Consider the following 16,874-nt stretch of genomic DNA (forward strand, 5'->3'; position numbering starts at 1 on the left):
ACTGTGGTACATCCAGACAATGGCACATCAGTCAGCATTAAAAAGAAATGATCGGGCTTCCCTGGTGGCGCAGTGGTTAAGAATCCGCCTGCCAATGCAGGGGACACGGGTTCGAGCCCTAGCCCGGGAAGATCCCACGTGCTGCGAACAACTAAGTCTGTGTGCCACAACTACTGAGCCTGCACTCTAGAGCTCACGTGCCTACAGCCTGCGCTCCACAACAAGAGAAGCCACCGCGATGAGAAGCCTGGGCACCACAGCAAAGAGTAGCCACCACTCGCCGCAAAAAGAGAAAAGCCCAGGTGCAGCAACAAAGACCCAGTGCAGCCAAAAATAAAATAAATAAAATAAATAAATTTAAAAAAAAAAAGAAAGAAAAGAAATGATCTACCAAGCCATGATAAAACATGGAGAACCTTAAATGCATATTACTAAATAAAAGAAGCCAATCTGAAAAGGCTACACACTGTATAATTTCAACTACATGCATTCTGGAAAAGGCAAAACTATGGAAACAGTAAAAAAGATCAGTGGTCGCCAGGAGTTAGAGGGGAGGGAGGGATGAATAGTTGCAACACAGTGGCTTTTTAGGGCAGTGAAACTATTCTGTAAAATACTATAACGGGGGATATGTGTCATTTATACATTTATCCAAACCCACGGAATGCACAACACCAAGAGTGAACTCTAATATAAACTATGGACTTCGGGTGATGATGATGTGTCAATGTAGGTTAATCAACTGTTACAAATGTACCCACTCTGGTGCAGTATGCTAATACTGGGGAAGGGTATTCATGTGCGGGGCCAGGGGGTACATGGGAATTCTCTGTATTTTTTGCTCAATTTTGCTGTGAACCTAAAAGTGCTCTAAAAAAAATAAAGTCTATCTAAAATATGTGTGTTTAAAAAAAATTTTAAAAATAAAAAATAAAATAAAATATGTGTGTTTATGTGTATAAAAGTCAAACAAACAAAATCACAATGTTTTATGACAGGTTTATTAATGTTTGAACCCTTATTTTTTAAACTGTAAATTTCTCTTTTGCTTTCTGAAGCACACAAGTCCATGAGAACATGGATAAATTCTCCTCTAGATTTTCTTCAGCGTGGTAGGTTTTTTTTTTTGGTAGATGTTCTTTATCAAGTTGAAGGAGTTCCCCTCTGTTATTAGGTACTTAAGAGAAATATCAGTCAAACATATGAGGCAAATGACAAATCACTGTGGGATCTGACCATTCAAAAACTGAGCTTAAAGAACCATCATATATAATACTACACTTTAACTTTTCTGTTACACAAATATGAATCACGTAAACCTTGAGGCTGGAGAGCAGAAATGAGTCAACAGTCTATTATCAACAAAGAGAACAAAAAAATTCCCATACCTCAACTATCAAGAGTTTTGTCCATATGAAAAACAAACTCACACACTTAAAATCTGAAAATACATTACTTCTGAAAGCATATTGGTACTTTATAGAATCAATTTTCCAACTACACTAAGTTCCAAGCACTGTTCATCCATATACACATTATTTTCCTAATAAGTAGGAATCTGCTTTTGATTTTATATGCATCCCATATGATTTTGATATAGGATCCTGAGAAATGCTGGAGAGTAGACTTCTTTCCCATCATTTAGTTGTATATGAAGTTAAGATAATTGCTAAGAGCATGGACTCCACAAAAATTGTGTAAGTTTGAATCACAGCTCTACTTCTTGCTAGATGTGTGATGATCTTGGGCACAATATAGAGCCTATCAAATCTAATTTCCTCATTTATAAAATGAGGATAACAATAGTGCCCATCTCAGAAGTTTGGTAGATAAAATGAGATAGTGCAAATCTTAGTAAATAGTATAGACAATAAAATGCTAGTTATTATTTATTATCAAACTAAACAAATGTTTTTCTGACAACACATTTTTGTATAACACATCGTTGTTTATCACTACACGTGTAAAGGAGACTTGACTATTCATCTTTAAAAATGACAATAAAATAACTTGCATGCCTGTTAACAGTTTAGCATATTTAAAAGCAAAAATTATTTTTAAAGTGCAGTTTGATAAAAAGCATAATAAACCACTTACTGATATCTATTCTTTGTTCAATCGGCAAAGGACTGACTCGGCTAATAAGTTTTGAAAGACATGTTGCTGCAAGGAGTTGAGCATAGGATGTCTGTAAAGAAATATAAATTTTAATAGATTAATCAAAATACTATGATAAGGGGACTTCCCTGGTGGAGGAGTGGTTAAGACTCTGCCTGCCAATGCAGGGGACATGGGTTCGATCCCTGGTACGGGAAGATCCCACATGCCGCGGAGCAACTAAGTCCATGTGCCACAACTACTGAGCCTGCGCCCTAGAGCCAGCGAGCCACAACTAGTAAGCCTGCACGCTCCAGGGCCCACGTGCCGCCGCTACTGAAGCCCGCGCACCTAGAGCCCGTGCTCCACAACATGAGAAGCCACCCAGCTCGCCGCAACTAGAGAAAGCCCGCGCGCAACAACAAAGACCCAATGCAGCCAAAAAAAAATACTATGATAGGAACTTTTCCTAAGCAATATTGGGAATTTTTCTGGTTTTCCAAACTGGCAGATTTACAAGGGATAAAATACACACACACACACACACACACACACACACACACACACACACACTCACATAAAATCCCTCATAAGGGTGGGGCAGTTGAGGAAGGTATAGGTAGCCTTTTCAAACGGCAAGCAGTCGAGAGGAAAAAAATGATTATGAGCAAGTCCAAATAAAATACACTTACCATGTCTACATAGTCCTGCATGTTCTGCCCTCTGATTATCTCTTCAAATTCATCTGGTTCCACTCTTTGCTATCCTCTGACCACAACAGCCCTCTTTCAGTTCCTTTCAATGCCTTTCCCACCCTGATCTCCCCACTCCTTCAGATCCATGCTGGTTGTATTCACTCTGACCACCAATTGTCTTAACTTAATAGCGTACTCAATCCTTCAAAATCTGATTCAGTTATTCACTCTACCCCTAGCAATCTCTTGTAAAGACAGTCCTATTTTTTTTTTCTCTAGACCAGAGGTCAGCAAACTAAGGCCTATGGACCAAATCCAGCCTGTTTTTGCAGGCCCACGAGCTATGTATGGATTTTACTATTTTAAACAGTTGGGAAAAAAATCAAAATAATAATATTTTGTGACATGTGAGAAGTACATGAAATCCAAATTTCAGTGTCCATAAATAAAGTTTATTAGAACACAGCCACACGCACATAGTCTGCTTTCAGACTATGACAACAGAGTCAAATAGTTAAAACAGCATATGGCACTCACTGCCTCCTACTGCTGCTCAGTGCACTATAAACCGCAGTGATGTACTTACTAACTTCACAGCACCGAGTGCCATAAGTATCACCACGACATGACACGCACCTTATATTATTACCAGTGCATATCTGTTATGTCAAAACAAGAAAAGATAGAAAGGCACTTCAAATGTCTAACTTTTAAGGCACAGTGGAATGTGGATCATTTTGTTATTGAATCAGATAGCAAAGCAATGTGCTTTTTATGCAACTGTACTATAGCTGTCCTAAAAGAATACAACATATGTTGACCATATCATACCAAGCACTCATGTCAGTATTCCTAACTCACAGGTAATCAATAGTCAGAAAACAGGAGAAAATTTAAGACAGAATATCTATAACAGTGAAATTTCTCCACAAAAAAATAAAGTGAGGCTGCAACCAAAGTTAGGTTTTGAAATAGCTCATTTGTTAGCCAAGTAAGGAAAGTCACTTACCAACGGAGAGTTAATTAAATCACCATTATTTTATTGCAGTAGCCAAAGTTACACATGCAGAGAACATAAACTTCAGACTACTAGCCTTTCAGAGAGAATAAGGCCCAGATAGTTGAAGATACTAGAGCAACATCAAAATTCAATTTCAAACCAGGCGAATGATCTGGAGGTTCTCCCTAGTTCTTGATGAGTTACAGATGTTACCAACATGTACTGCTCATACTGTTACCGACATTATCTGTTTATTCCAGAAGTCAATGCTAAATTTGAAGTGAATAAAGAATTAATCTCTATGAAGAGTCTGCATGCAATTACTGGTCAGAATATTTTGAAAGAAGTTGAGAAAATACTAATTCTGTACAACCTGAAGTAGTTGCTAAAATGTGCCACAGGTGGTGGTAAAAAGAAAAGACTTAAGTGGACAAATTTACAAAGCTTGTAAAAATGTAAGAGACTAAAGTCTGTGGTTATTCATTTTATTATTCATCAGTAGGTACTTTGTAGTAAATATCTGAATCTATCATGTGTTAATGAATCAGTAGTGTTAACAGTGGACTTCAGGGACTTCCCTGGCGGTCCAGTGCTTAAGACTTCGCCTTCCAGGGACTTCCCTGGTGGTGCAGTGGTTATGAATCCACCTGCCAATGCAGGGGACAGGGTTCAAGTCCTGGTCTGGGAAGATCCCACATGCCACAGAGCAACTAAGCCCGTGCACCACAACTACTGAACCTGTGCTCTAGAGCCCGCGAGCCACAACTACTGAGCCCACGTGCCACAACTACTGAACCTGTGCTCTAGAGCCCGCGAGCCACAACTACTGAGCCCACGTGCCACAACTACTGAAGCCTGCGCACCTAGAGCCCATGCTCCGCAAGAAGAGAAGCCACCGCACCACAATGAAGAATAGCCCCCACTCGCCGCAACTAGACATAGCCCATGCCCAGCAACGAAGACCCAATGCAGCCAAAACTAAATTAATTAATTAATTAAAAAAAAAAAAAAAAGACTTCGCCTTCCAATGCAGGGGGTGCGGGTTCGATCCCTGGTCGGGGAGCTAAGATCTCACATGCCTTGCGGCCAAAAAACCAGAACATAAAACAGAAACAATATTGTAACAAATTCAATAAAGACTTTAAAAATGGTCCACATCAAAAAAAAAATCTAAAAACAAAACAAAAAAACAGTGGACTTCAATTCACTTTCATGAATTCATCTTCAGTTCTGGAAATTTCTGTCAGAAATAGAAGCTGAAAATTCTGACTTGCCCCACTGCACAGTAGTTCAATAGCTTGGCAGTGGTAAAGTTTTACTGCAATTTTTTCTTGCTCAGGACTGAGACGGAAATTTTTCTGAATGAGAAGAACCATTTTTATCCACTATTGTTGAACATTAAATAGCTTTTGAAGTTAGTTTTTGCTTCAAACTTGATAATGTCTCTTAATGAATTCAACCTAAAGTTACAAAATTGTCTAAAAGGCAAACAGTGCTTAGTACTAATGTGAAACTTATAATGCAATAAAGTTAATCTAATCACAACTAACACTGATTGAATCACAAGTAATATCAAGCTGCTTTATATACTTTCCACACGTCAAATATTAAAACAAGTAGCAAGATCTCTATTGCTGAGTATATTTTCTGAGCTCAAACTATGTTCCAGCAGCACTTTTTTTCAGACCTTGTTGCAAATGCAAAGGAAATTTCCATATTTCAAAATCCATTTAACTGAGCAATTGAGGAGCCTCCACCTAACCTTCAATTGGAAGTGATTAATCTAGAACGTAATGATATCCTAAAAGACAAATATCAAGAGAAGTTTTAATAGAACTCTATACATGCCTTCTAAGTGATGAATATGCTTAATTAAAATCATATGCTCATCAGCTGATATCAACATTTGGTAGTACCTATCTGTGTGAAGAGACATTTCCAAAGATGAAATTTGTTAAATCTCATTACCGATCAGTATTAACATATGAACATTTGTAATCAATGCTAATGATAGGAAATACTAACTCTGAACCCCAGTTAAGCAAAATGTCATCCCCAAAAGAATAATTCCATTCTTTTCATCAGTAGACTTATACTACAGAAAAACTGTACTCAATTATTATATTTTAAAATTCGTAAATAAAACTTCGTGGAAATTTGTTTTCTCTCTTCTAATAGGTATATTTACAAAACATCCTTGATTTTGCCTCTTGGCCCACAAAGTCTAAAATATTTACAATCTGGCCCTTTACAGAAAAAGTTTGCCCACCTCTGCTCTATAGATCCTACAGTTCCCTACTGTAGTGCTTACCATATCATTCCATAGCTCTTTATTTATAGTGATACATCTATGCCTTCCCAACTAAACTATGAGTTACTTTAATGCTTGTAAATAAAGCAGGTAGGTAGTACAGTGCCTGGTTTTACATTTAAATACTTGCTAAATGATGTTGAATGAATGGCTATGAATCTCTAGAAGAGAGGCAGGCAAATGAATCTCTAGAAGAGAGGCAGGCAAGAAGTAATCAGCATTCCTCTGAATCATTCCTTCACATTTCAAAGTTAATTACAATCTGCCTCTCCCACCTAGATTTTTAATTCCAACTTTCTAAAAATATAACTTTTGCCACTGGTAGAAGACATAAAAAGGGGCCAAGAGGAATCAAGAATGTATTTTGATTCATGCCTATTTTCACCTCCTGGGCTCTTCCCTAAGTTTTCTTTCCAGGCTTTCCAATTCTTTAACAGTGAAATAAACTACAGTAAAAAGACATATGGTAATACCTATCAGTTAACCTATATTGCTAACCTACATGCATTCATTAACACTGACATATACCTACCGATCTTTCATTGTTAATTGCTGTTATCAGATACTTACTGTTCCTTGTTCTAATAAAAGTTGACACTTGCTGAGACATTCTGGGCTGTCAATAAGTTCCAGGAGTGCTTTCTCAGCCTCTATTCTTTGTGTAAGATCAGTCCCTATGTAGAGATGAGTACATAATACTTCCAATTCAGCCAAACTCTTAAGAAGAAAAAAAAAAAAAAAATTAACATTTTACTTGAGTGAAAAAAAATAAGGTAAATATATTAATCACAGGAAACAAGGGATGCAAATATCATATGTGTATTCATCAAATCAATAAATGCTTATTGAGCTACAACTACTTACTAGGGGTCACAGTGGTGAACAAAAAAAGGCAAATCTCCTACCTCTAAATTATTTAAATTGATAGTTCTGTGATGGAAAAGTAAGAGTACAGAAAGAGGAGGACTTGTCTAATCTAAGGGGTTTAAAAAGGCTGGCCTAAAGTATATAGTAACATTTATGCTGACCTGAAAGGGTAAGCCATATGAAAAAGACTAGACAGCAGTTCAGGCAAAGAAACAGCATTTACCAGAGGCCAGAATAGAGCTTAATCATTTCAAGGCATTAAAAGGTCAGTATGAATGGTAGACAGACAGCCAGGAGGAGTTGCCAAAAGAAGCTAAAGAGATGGGTAAGGGGAATTATCATGTGCAAGTTGCAGACATTATGCCAATTTACATTCTTTTTCAGATTATAAGAACTTCAATGGTTCCATCTATATAAAAGAAAAGATATAAATATATGCTGATGTGGGTCTTCAGAACTAATGACTCATAGTGCTGCAGGTGAACTATGGCATGATTCTCAGGAACTATGACTTGACCCCATGTTACTTATAGCAGTGTAATAACTAGCTATCATCTTGTAGGCTGTATATTTTACAGATATAAAGAATAATTCATTCTGGCTATCATCAGAAAGAACACAAATAACAAATGTTGGCAAGGATATGGAGAAAAGGGAACTCTCATACACTGTTGGTGGGAATGTAAAGTGGTGCAGCCACTGTGGAAAACAGTATGGAGGTTCCTCAAAAAACGAAAAGGAGAACTACCTTATGACCCAGCAATTCCACTCCTGGGTATATATCCAAAAAAAAAAAAAAAACACCAAAAACACTAATTCAAAAAGATACATGTGCCCCAATATTCATAGCAACATTATTTACAATTGCCAAGATATGGAAGAAACCTAAGTGTCCATCAACAGATGAATGGATCAAGAAGATGTGGTATATATATACAATGGAATATCCCTCAACCATAAAAAAGAATGAAATTTTGCCACTTGCAGTAACATGGATGGACTTGGAGGGCAATACGCTAAGTGAAATAAGTCATACAGAGAAAGACAAATACTGTATGATATCACTTATATGTGGAATCTAAAAAATACAACATACTAGTGAATATAACAAAAAAGAAACAGACTCACAGATACAGAGAACAAAGCAGTGGTTACCTGTGGTGTGGAGAGAGGTAATATAGGGGTGGGGGAGTGGGAGGTACAAATTCTTGGGTGTAAGATAGGCTACAATGGTATGTTGTACAACACAGGGAATATAGCCAATATTTTATAATAACTGTAAGCGAAGTGTAATCTTTAAAAAATTGTATTAAAAATATATAGGGAGGACAAACAAGCCAATTTTAAAAATAAAAATAAAAAAGAATAATTCATTCTGTTTATAAATATAATCTAATCTGAAGATATAGGACACGTGGATAAAATGTGAAAGAAAAAATTCTAAATGAGTTCAGTATTCCTCTCAGCTTCAGAGAATTTTTGTTAAAGGTATCTTACTAAAACTACTTCAGTTTGAACTTAGAGAATTATTCTTTGGAGGACAAAAAAAAAACTGGCACAGATTTCAACGTCAGGTGGGCATATGAAGGTAATGGGATATTCATAAAGAAATACTATTTTTTATCCTTTTCTGACCTGAATTTTTATGTGGCAGCCTTACAGCTACACTAGTCTAAACATTCCGTCAAATGCATATATCTTTGCCTAACAGGAATACATAAGAAACACTGAAATAAAACCTCCTCTAGCTCCCTTTATTCTTTTTACTTCTCTCTCCTTAGTTTCTTTATGGCATTTTCCACTTCTCTATCCAACTCAGAGCCCAACATCTCAGACTAGGGAATTTTTTGCTAGAGCAAAAATAAAAGTACAAAAGAAAGGTTTCAAAAGGATAAAGTAGGATAAAGGACAGCAAAAATGAACCACATTTTAAACATTTCCTCTACCTAGATTGGCCCAAGAAGCCCTCGGAGTGCTACTACATACTGTTCATCATATTAAAATGCATAGAAAATTTATGGTTCATGAATACATATGAATTCCCATATTTCCTCCAAGGGTAAGAAACACAAAAATGAAAAGAGTTACCTTTTTCCCTCTCGTGACTCATGATCAACCTCAGAAATCTTTTCCTTCATCTAATAAATTTGAAGGGCTAAATTTTAGAGCTGATAATACCCAGAATAATTTAATGATAAACTGATCCTGCTGTCATGCATTCATCTAGGCCTACGAGTCTCTGAAGAAGTAGACTTTTTGAGTATAAAAAAGAACGAAGCCAGAAATACTGAGAAAACCTAACTGCTGAAAAACAAAAGGTCAGCTGGGAGGATTAAATGAGTTAGGGCCACATAACTTCTGGCACACATTACACACTATAAACGTTAGTTGTTTATTATTAGTATCACCTAATAAGAATATTGTAATAGGTGGAATTGTATCCTCCTAAAAGATATATCCAAGTCCTAACCACCAGTACCTTTGAATTATTTGGAAATACCGTCTTTGCAAATCCTTAATTAAGGATCTAGGGATGAGATCATCCTGGATTTAGGGTGGGCTCTAAATCTAATGATTGATAAGAGAGAGGGACATTTGAGATGCAGAGACACAAAAGAAAAGGTCATACAAAGGAGGCAAAGATTGGAGTGATGCATCTACAAGCCAATGGACCATGGACTGCAAGCAGCTATCAGAAACCAGGGACAAAGCATAGAACAGTTTCTCCCTCAAGGCCTCCAAGAAGAGACTAACCCTGTCAGCACATTAATTTCAGACTCTGGCCTCCATTAAGTATAAAAGAATAAATTTTCTGGGACTTCCCTGGTGGTCCAGTAGCAAAGAATCCACCTTCCAATGCAGGGGACATGGGTTTGATCCCTGGTCGGGGAACTAAGATCCCACAAGCCACGGGTCAACTAAGCCCGAGCACCACAACTACAGAGCCCACGCACCCTGGAGCTTGCACACCACAACTAGAGAGAAAACCTGCACGCCACAACTAGAGAGAAGCCTGCAAGCTGCAATGAGATCCCGCATGCTGCAACTAAGGCCCGACGCAGCCCCCAAAAATAAAGAAAATAATAATAAATAAAATAAAATAAAAATATAAAACTAAAATAGCTTCTAAAAAAAAAAAAAGAATAAATTTTCGTTGTTTTAACCCACCCAGTTTGTGGTAATTTGTCACAACAGCTCCAAGAAACTAACACAAACATTAATATTAATCAATTCAGTGGTACCTAAGTAAATCTATTTGGAAAGATTCTGAAAAAGTTCTGGAATTTTGTCTTTTTTGCTATACTGATTTAGTGAACTCCAACAGAGAACAAGTCTGAAATGTATTTAAAAAGTATTTGTTTACAACAATGTCCCAAATGTCTTTCAAATTATTAACCACTGAAAGGCAGTGCAAGATAAAAAAGGTTTGAACTTTCTCTTAAGAAAGACTGAAACAAAGTGGAAAAAATTAAGTTATTCTTTCACTGTAATGATAACAATTAAATAAATGCCTGGTATACTATTGATAAATCTTTTTAGAGAAAAGGATACATACACAAAGACCCTTACCCTGTTGGAAAAGCATTATCTAAACACTTCAAGTAGTTAAACTTGTGATGACTGCTGAGTCACCAAGCAATCTTCTGATTAGCATTTGATTTTCCAGATAATCTGTCTATAAAGAGAGACTATTTTTCATAGTGAACTGATAAACTGCATCTTAGTTTTATAAACTGATGTGTGAGATTATGGTTAACATAAGAATGCCTCAGAGAAATGGATCCCTTCTCAACTTGTTGACAAATAGGGTTTGAGTTATTAAAGCTTCTACATGGCTTCATATCACCATAAGAAGCCCATATAAATAAATAACAGGTAAAACAAGTAGAATTGGATATCACCTAACTCCCATCGATAAACTACCAAACATAAACAGACAGCACCCAACTTCCATAGCCTAGGAGACACTGACATAATCCTGCCTACAGTCTAAATATCTTCCAAGTTATTCTGGACTCATTTCTGCACTTTGCACTTGACATACAATTAACCAGTAAATGATGTGACTTCTTTCTATACAGTAATTCCCATCATGTATCCATCAACAGGCAAATGCCTAGTAAAAGAAGCAAGACAAAAAGAGTATATATTGTATGGTTCTATAGTAAAAGAAAGCAGATCAGTGGTTTCAGGCTGCGGGGGGAGGAGAGAGTGGGAGGAAAGGACAGGGAAGCAGCAAGGGGGGATTACAAAGGAGCATAAGGAAACTTTGGGGGGCTGATAGATATGGTCATTATCTTGTTTTCTGAGATGGTTTCACAGTTAATATACTTATGTCAAAATTCATCCAAAAGGACATTTTAAGTATGTACAGTTTATTATTTGTCAATTATACCTCAAGAAAGCTGGGAAAAAATGAAGGTTTTTTGTCCTAGGGAAAAATGTCCCCTAATAATAAAACAATAAATCGATGAACCACAAAAAATTCCCAGCTCAATTAAATTTAAACTCCTTTCTACTACTTCCCTGTATCTTTCCTGCCTTCTGGAATTAAGCTTCTTGACTACCATTAATAGAAAGTGTCTTTATCTTAAAGTTACTCATTTTCCATAAACTCTTTGTTTTTTCCTCCCTTTACTACCTTTTCCTGAGCATACCTGAGGGCTCATTTCTGGGCCTCTTAGTACTCTTCCTTCTACAATGAATTGGATATTTGTTTTAGTGCTTTATAGGTTTACAAAAGTATTTCCATCTTCTATTTTTTAAACCAATTCTAAAAAGTAGACTCCTGTAAAGTACATATTTTTAGCACACCCGTTTTATAGACAAAAAAAAGAACTGAGGCTGAGAGATCAAATACATATATATACACACATATATATATCTACACACACACACACATATGTTGCTCAAGATAAGAGTAAATGGTCAATTCTGAGCCACATACAAATCTGTGGGCCCCAAGCACATGTTGTCTCCTCAGCACCTTGCCATCTTACCACCCTTTACTTCAGTCATCATGTACCTGCAGGTGATGTCCTAGTCCACACTTTCAACTGTCTATTCACCACCTTTATATTTATCTACAAACTTCTTCTTCTTGGAAATCCAGAAAGATGTTGAAAACAGCCCCAAAATGTCAGGAACTGAATTGAACATATTTCCCACAGATTTTCACATCAAGTGTCCCTTTGTTTTCAGTGGTTTCAGAGGTGTAGACCAGAATCTAGACTTACAATCTTGATGTTATCTTTTACTTTTCCTTCTCCTTAGTCCCTCCTATATAGTTAAGAGTTTGGCCTTGCCCAAAGAAAAAGTCTGGTCTTTGCCCTCAGATTCTGGGAGGTAATCTACGTCTATGATAGGAATGTTTTTGTTCAGGGCGGGGCCGGGGGTGGGGGGGGTGTAGCAGACCACACCCCATAGTCGTAAATTGGTGGCTGGCCACACCAAAGACCAACCGTGTGTTTTAGGGTGGGGACTTTAGATTGCTCAGTTATCATCTGACCTAAAGACTGAGCTCAATCATGTGGCAACCGACCAGTCAATCAACGACTACATAAAGAAGCCCCAATAAAAACTCCAGAACTCAAAGCTCAGGTGCACTTCCCCGGTTTGCAATACTTGGTGCTTACTACCACACATATATGCTGGGAGACTAACATGTCCTGAGGACAACAAAAGCTTTGTTTGAGAACCTTCCCAGATTCTGCCTTATGTATCTCTTCTTTAATCAGTTTTAATCTTCGTACTTTCCTGATAATAAACTGAGTATGATAGCTTTCAGTGAATTCTGTGAGTTCTTCTGTTAAACTATCAAACCTGAGAGTGGTACTGGGAACCCCCCAAATATGCAGGTGGTGTCAGAAGTGAGAACAGTCTTGCGAACTGTGCCCTCAAACCTCGCGGTTTGGCTAATTCCAGGTACCTACCTAACTTATCACAAAGTCCTACCAATTCTTTTAAAATAAAGACTCAGACTCAACACCTCTACATGATATTCATAGACAGTAGACCAATAGAAGAGTATTTTCCAATTGTGGGCTACAGTGCCCAGGATTTCTTTAGGGGCTTCTTTGGGAATCAGAGTGGAAGCTTTGGAATCTGTCCAATTACTTATTAAGTGACCTCAAGCAAATTACTTAAGTTTTCTAAACCTCACTTTTGAAACTGCAGGTAGTAATATCCACGATCTAAAATAATTGTGAAGATTAAGACAGAAAAGACGAGAGAAAGCTTAATCCAGCTCCTGGCACACGGCAGATCTACACAAATTGTAAATAATCTCTTCAGTTAATTATAAAACACCACATTGGTCTTTTGTCTATAGTTTCTCCCATTCAACTCCATACAGGATGATCTTTTCCAAACCCCTTTCTCATCATGTTACCATCGTATTCAACTATAATAGTTCACAATCACATCTAGATCATATCAGGTAGCCTGGCTGGCTATTAAGCATGACTATAGTCCCAGGTTCTGGAATAATCCTGAAAGCTAAAAAGATCGACCAAACTGCATCTCCTAAATTTTTCCTAATGTTATCTCTTGATTCTCATCAAGGTCCTTCTGTTAAATCTAAAGTGCCTACCTCCTACTTGGTTCCAGAAATATCTTTCCTCACTCTGTCCCCTACCCTCTAATCTGGACTGTCTCCTCTCAGATAATCCAGACCCACTTCTTCCTTTGGGACAGAGTACCCTAACCCACAGCTTCCTAACCAGAATGCATGTGCCTTGAATGGGTTATAGTATGTCAGGGACATTGATCCCCTTGTCCTCCAGGCAGTCAGGCTTTTGGTTATGAGCAGTTTACGTCAATGAACCACACAATTACCATTTTTTATGTATGCCATGATGTGAAAAAGATTGTGAAGCAGTGACCTAACTTCCCCTTACATAAATCCACTTATTTACTTATCAAAATGGTATAATTTTTCACTAACTACCCTGTTGGGTAGATGACAGTAAGATATTGGTATGAAAGAATGTGGAATCATGAGTTATTAAGACTACTCTAATTCTGTAGCCTTGGGCAAGTCACAATTGTTCTAAAACTCAGTGTCTTCAGGGATAAAATGTATATATGCACATAAGTAGGGGGACTGGCTCCAGGACACCCTGCAGATACCAAAACCCAAAGATGTTCATGTACCTTATATAAAATGGCATAGTATTTGCCTATAACCTCTATACATCTTCTCAAATACTTTAAATCATCTCTAGATTACTTATAATACCTAATACAATGTAAATGCTATGCAAATAGTTGTCAGTGTGCAGCAAATGGAAGTTTTTTGGAGCTTTCTGGAATTTTTAAAATATTTTCAATCTACAGTTGGTTGAATCCACAGATGCAAAACTCAGGGATACAGCAAGCCGACTGTATATGCACACCTCTCAAGCTAGTTGTGGGGCTGAACATCTACAACGAGCATGTGAAAATTCAAAATGCTAGGTACCAGTAATCATTAGTAATAAATGCTCCTTGAGTTAACTGGGTAACAATATGATCCATATGCTGAAAACAATTCAAACTGAGAAGGTTCAGAGCTTAATTCTGGCCCCCCAATCATCAGGTCTTTTATTTGTCCAACTCCACTTTTAAGCTTCCCAGAACTGCTGTGAAATACATTCCTAGCAAACCGATTTAGGTAGTTTTGGCATTAGCAGCTAATTTTTCCACCACTACCTAAGTATGAAGAAATCTTCCAGGCTGGGTAATTTACTATTATGCATCATCTTTCCAAGTCTGAAACCGTTCCAAACTTCCACCATAGTTTTTTTTTTTTTTTTTTTTTTTGGCTGCGCTGGGTCTTTGATGCGGTGCACGGGCTTAGTTGCATGTGGGATCTTCGTTCCCTAACCAGGGATCAAACCTGCATCCCCTGCATTGGAAGGCAGATTCTTAACCACTGGACCGTCAGGGAAATCCCCAAAACTTCCACCACAGTTTTTAATTGCCCTCAAGATTTACACCTGAATTATGAACATCTGTTTACCTATTTACAATCCCAAAGTCCTCCCTGTGAAATTCCTCCTGTGAAGATTTCCAAAGGGCATATTTACTAAAGTGGTAATAAATAACATTATTTTGACCTGGAGACCCTTAGAAATGGCAAGGAGTCAAAAGGTAATGTGTCAGGCTTACCACCTCCTGAGTTGTCAATTACTTGATAGGAGAGTGGCTGGTTGAAAAGAAAAGACCCTTTGGAAGAATCAATAATTAAGTAATGAGTCACTGTAGTCACAGGGGATCCAAAGAAATCTACAAAGCGTTGGGACACTTAGATACACTGTCACCATATTATGAGATTGCCTACCTCTCCAAGGTCATCTCCTGCCTCCACAGGCTTTCCTGCTCCCTTCCCTTTTATATGAACCTTAAGCTCCAGCCAAACCGAACTTCCTGCAGTGTGCCATGTTCTTCCACAATTCTTTGACTTGGCTCACACTGTCGTTTTGCCTCTATACCCTTCCCTTCCTCTTCGCCTGGCCAACTCCTACAATTCTTTCAGTATCCACTAGACTGCAAGTTTCCTGAGTGTACAAATCATAAAGTTTTGCTAGAGCTATATCTTAAGGGCCTAGCAAAGTAGGAACTACAATAAATTAGTGGATGAAGAGAAGCTCAAAAAAGCTTGCCTGAGAAGCACAGCAGCTCTGCCTCACTCCTTCCCAACACACACACGGTTGACTGCCCCTTTTCAATGTTCCTATGATATCCTGTGATTAATTCTATCATATTTTTCACATGTACTATAATTATCCGTGAATTCCATGAGGGCAAGTATGGTAAGATGACGTAATCCTTTATCCCAGAACTTTGCACCGTGCATGAGACACGTGGGGGGCGGGGGGAAGCTCTATAAATGTTTGTTGTATGAATAACTGGATGCATATGCTAGAGTGCCCGAGAATACGTTAGCCTTCCTCCAGCCCGCGTCCCATCCAGACCATCTCTGCGCTCCTAGCGCGCGTCCTGCCCCCGTTTCCTCCTCCAATGAAGCTGCTGCAGAGCCCTCCTTCGCAACTCCCCATATACACAGCCCCTGGCCGCTCTGGCCAATTAAAGTCCAACTGCTGCGCCCTCCATCGGCGGACCCAGGCTCCCTTCTCGAGCTCCGTACGAACTGTGTGGAGGCAGACGATGGAACCGTGGCCCACGACGCGGCGGGAAGGCTGGTCCGGCCGGGCTCCCACCTGCTAGGGCGCCGCCGAAGCCTCCGTGCGCGCCGTGCGGCGGCACCGGGGAGAGCGGGCTCCCACGCCGCCGGTCCTCAGCAACCGCACCTCCCTCGAGGAGCGAGCTCCAGCCTGGCCCCTGCCCCTCCACCCGTCAACCCCAAGCTCTGCCTGCCCCTTCTTCGGGCCCGGGCCCGGGGTGTTCAGCCCAAGCCAGTGCGTGGGTCCCTGGCCGGGGACGGGGGTTGGGGCTCCGAGGCACCGGCCCGCGACCCCGCGGCCTCCGCCAACCAGCCTCGGCCCTCAGTCTCCAGACCCCAGCGTCCCGCCCGGTTCCCGGGGCGGCTGACCGGAGGAGCGAGAACCCGCGGCGCAGAGCGCACTGACCTGAAAGTGCAGCGCCATCTTCCCGGGAGGCGGCGCCAGTCGGCGCCCCGAGCGCCCGAGGGGAGGGAGTGTAGGCGGGCGCCGCAGAAGCCCCAGCAGCCCGCTGGGTCCCTGCGCCACTCGCTAGCTCGCTCGTCGCCTCGGCCCAGCTGCCGTCGCGTTCAAAGCTCCGGACTGGGCGGGGCTGACGGGGCGGGACGGGGTGACGGAGGCGGCGCGCGCGGGGCGGGCCCAAGAGGGGCGGGGCCGGGGGCCAGGAATCTCAACCGCCACCACCCCCACCACCCCTCCCCGTTCTCATGCTTCAACTGCCACAGGTGAGTCGTGACTTA

General features: G+C 39.7%; 1 protein-coding gene across 6 annotated transcripts in view; it reads right to left on the reverse strand.

The window, feature by feature from the left end:
* Positions 1-16,718, reverse strand: part of RANBP17 (RAN binding protein 17) — a 306,501-nt gene extending 289,783 nt beyond the window's left edge. For 2 of the 6 annotated variants that reach the window (XM_082456405.1, XM_082456402.1), the window contains exons 1-3: positions 16,543-16,714; positions 6,674-6,820; positions 2,098-2,188 (exon numbers count right to left, since the gene is read on the reverse strand). In XM_082456405.1, coding sequence (XP_082312531.1) covers positions 2,098-2,188; positions 6,674-6,820; positions 16,543-16,560 — 256 coding nt within the window. In that variant the 5' untranslated portion in view covers positions 16,561-16,714. Of the gene's footprint in view, positions 1-2,097; positions 2,189-6,673; positions 6,821-16,542 lie in introns of all 6 variants that reach the window. The other 4 variants (XR_014262049.1, XM_082456403.1, XM_082456406.1 and 1 more) reach the window with 4 other exon arrangements.
* Between the last annotated feature and the right edge of the window lie 156 nt (positions 16,719-16,874).

The sequence above is a fragment of the Balaenoptera physalus genome, assembly GCF_965194825.1.
Source record: "Balaenoptera physalus genome assembly, chromosome: 3".
In the NCBI taxonomy this organism is placed as follows: Eukaryota; Metazoa; Chordata; class Mammalia; order Artiodactyla; family Balaenopteridae; genus Balaenoptera; species Balaenoptera physalus.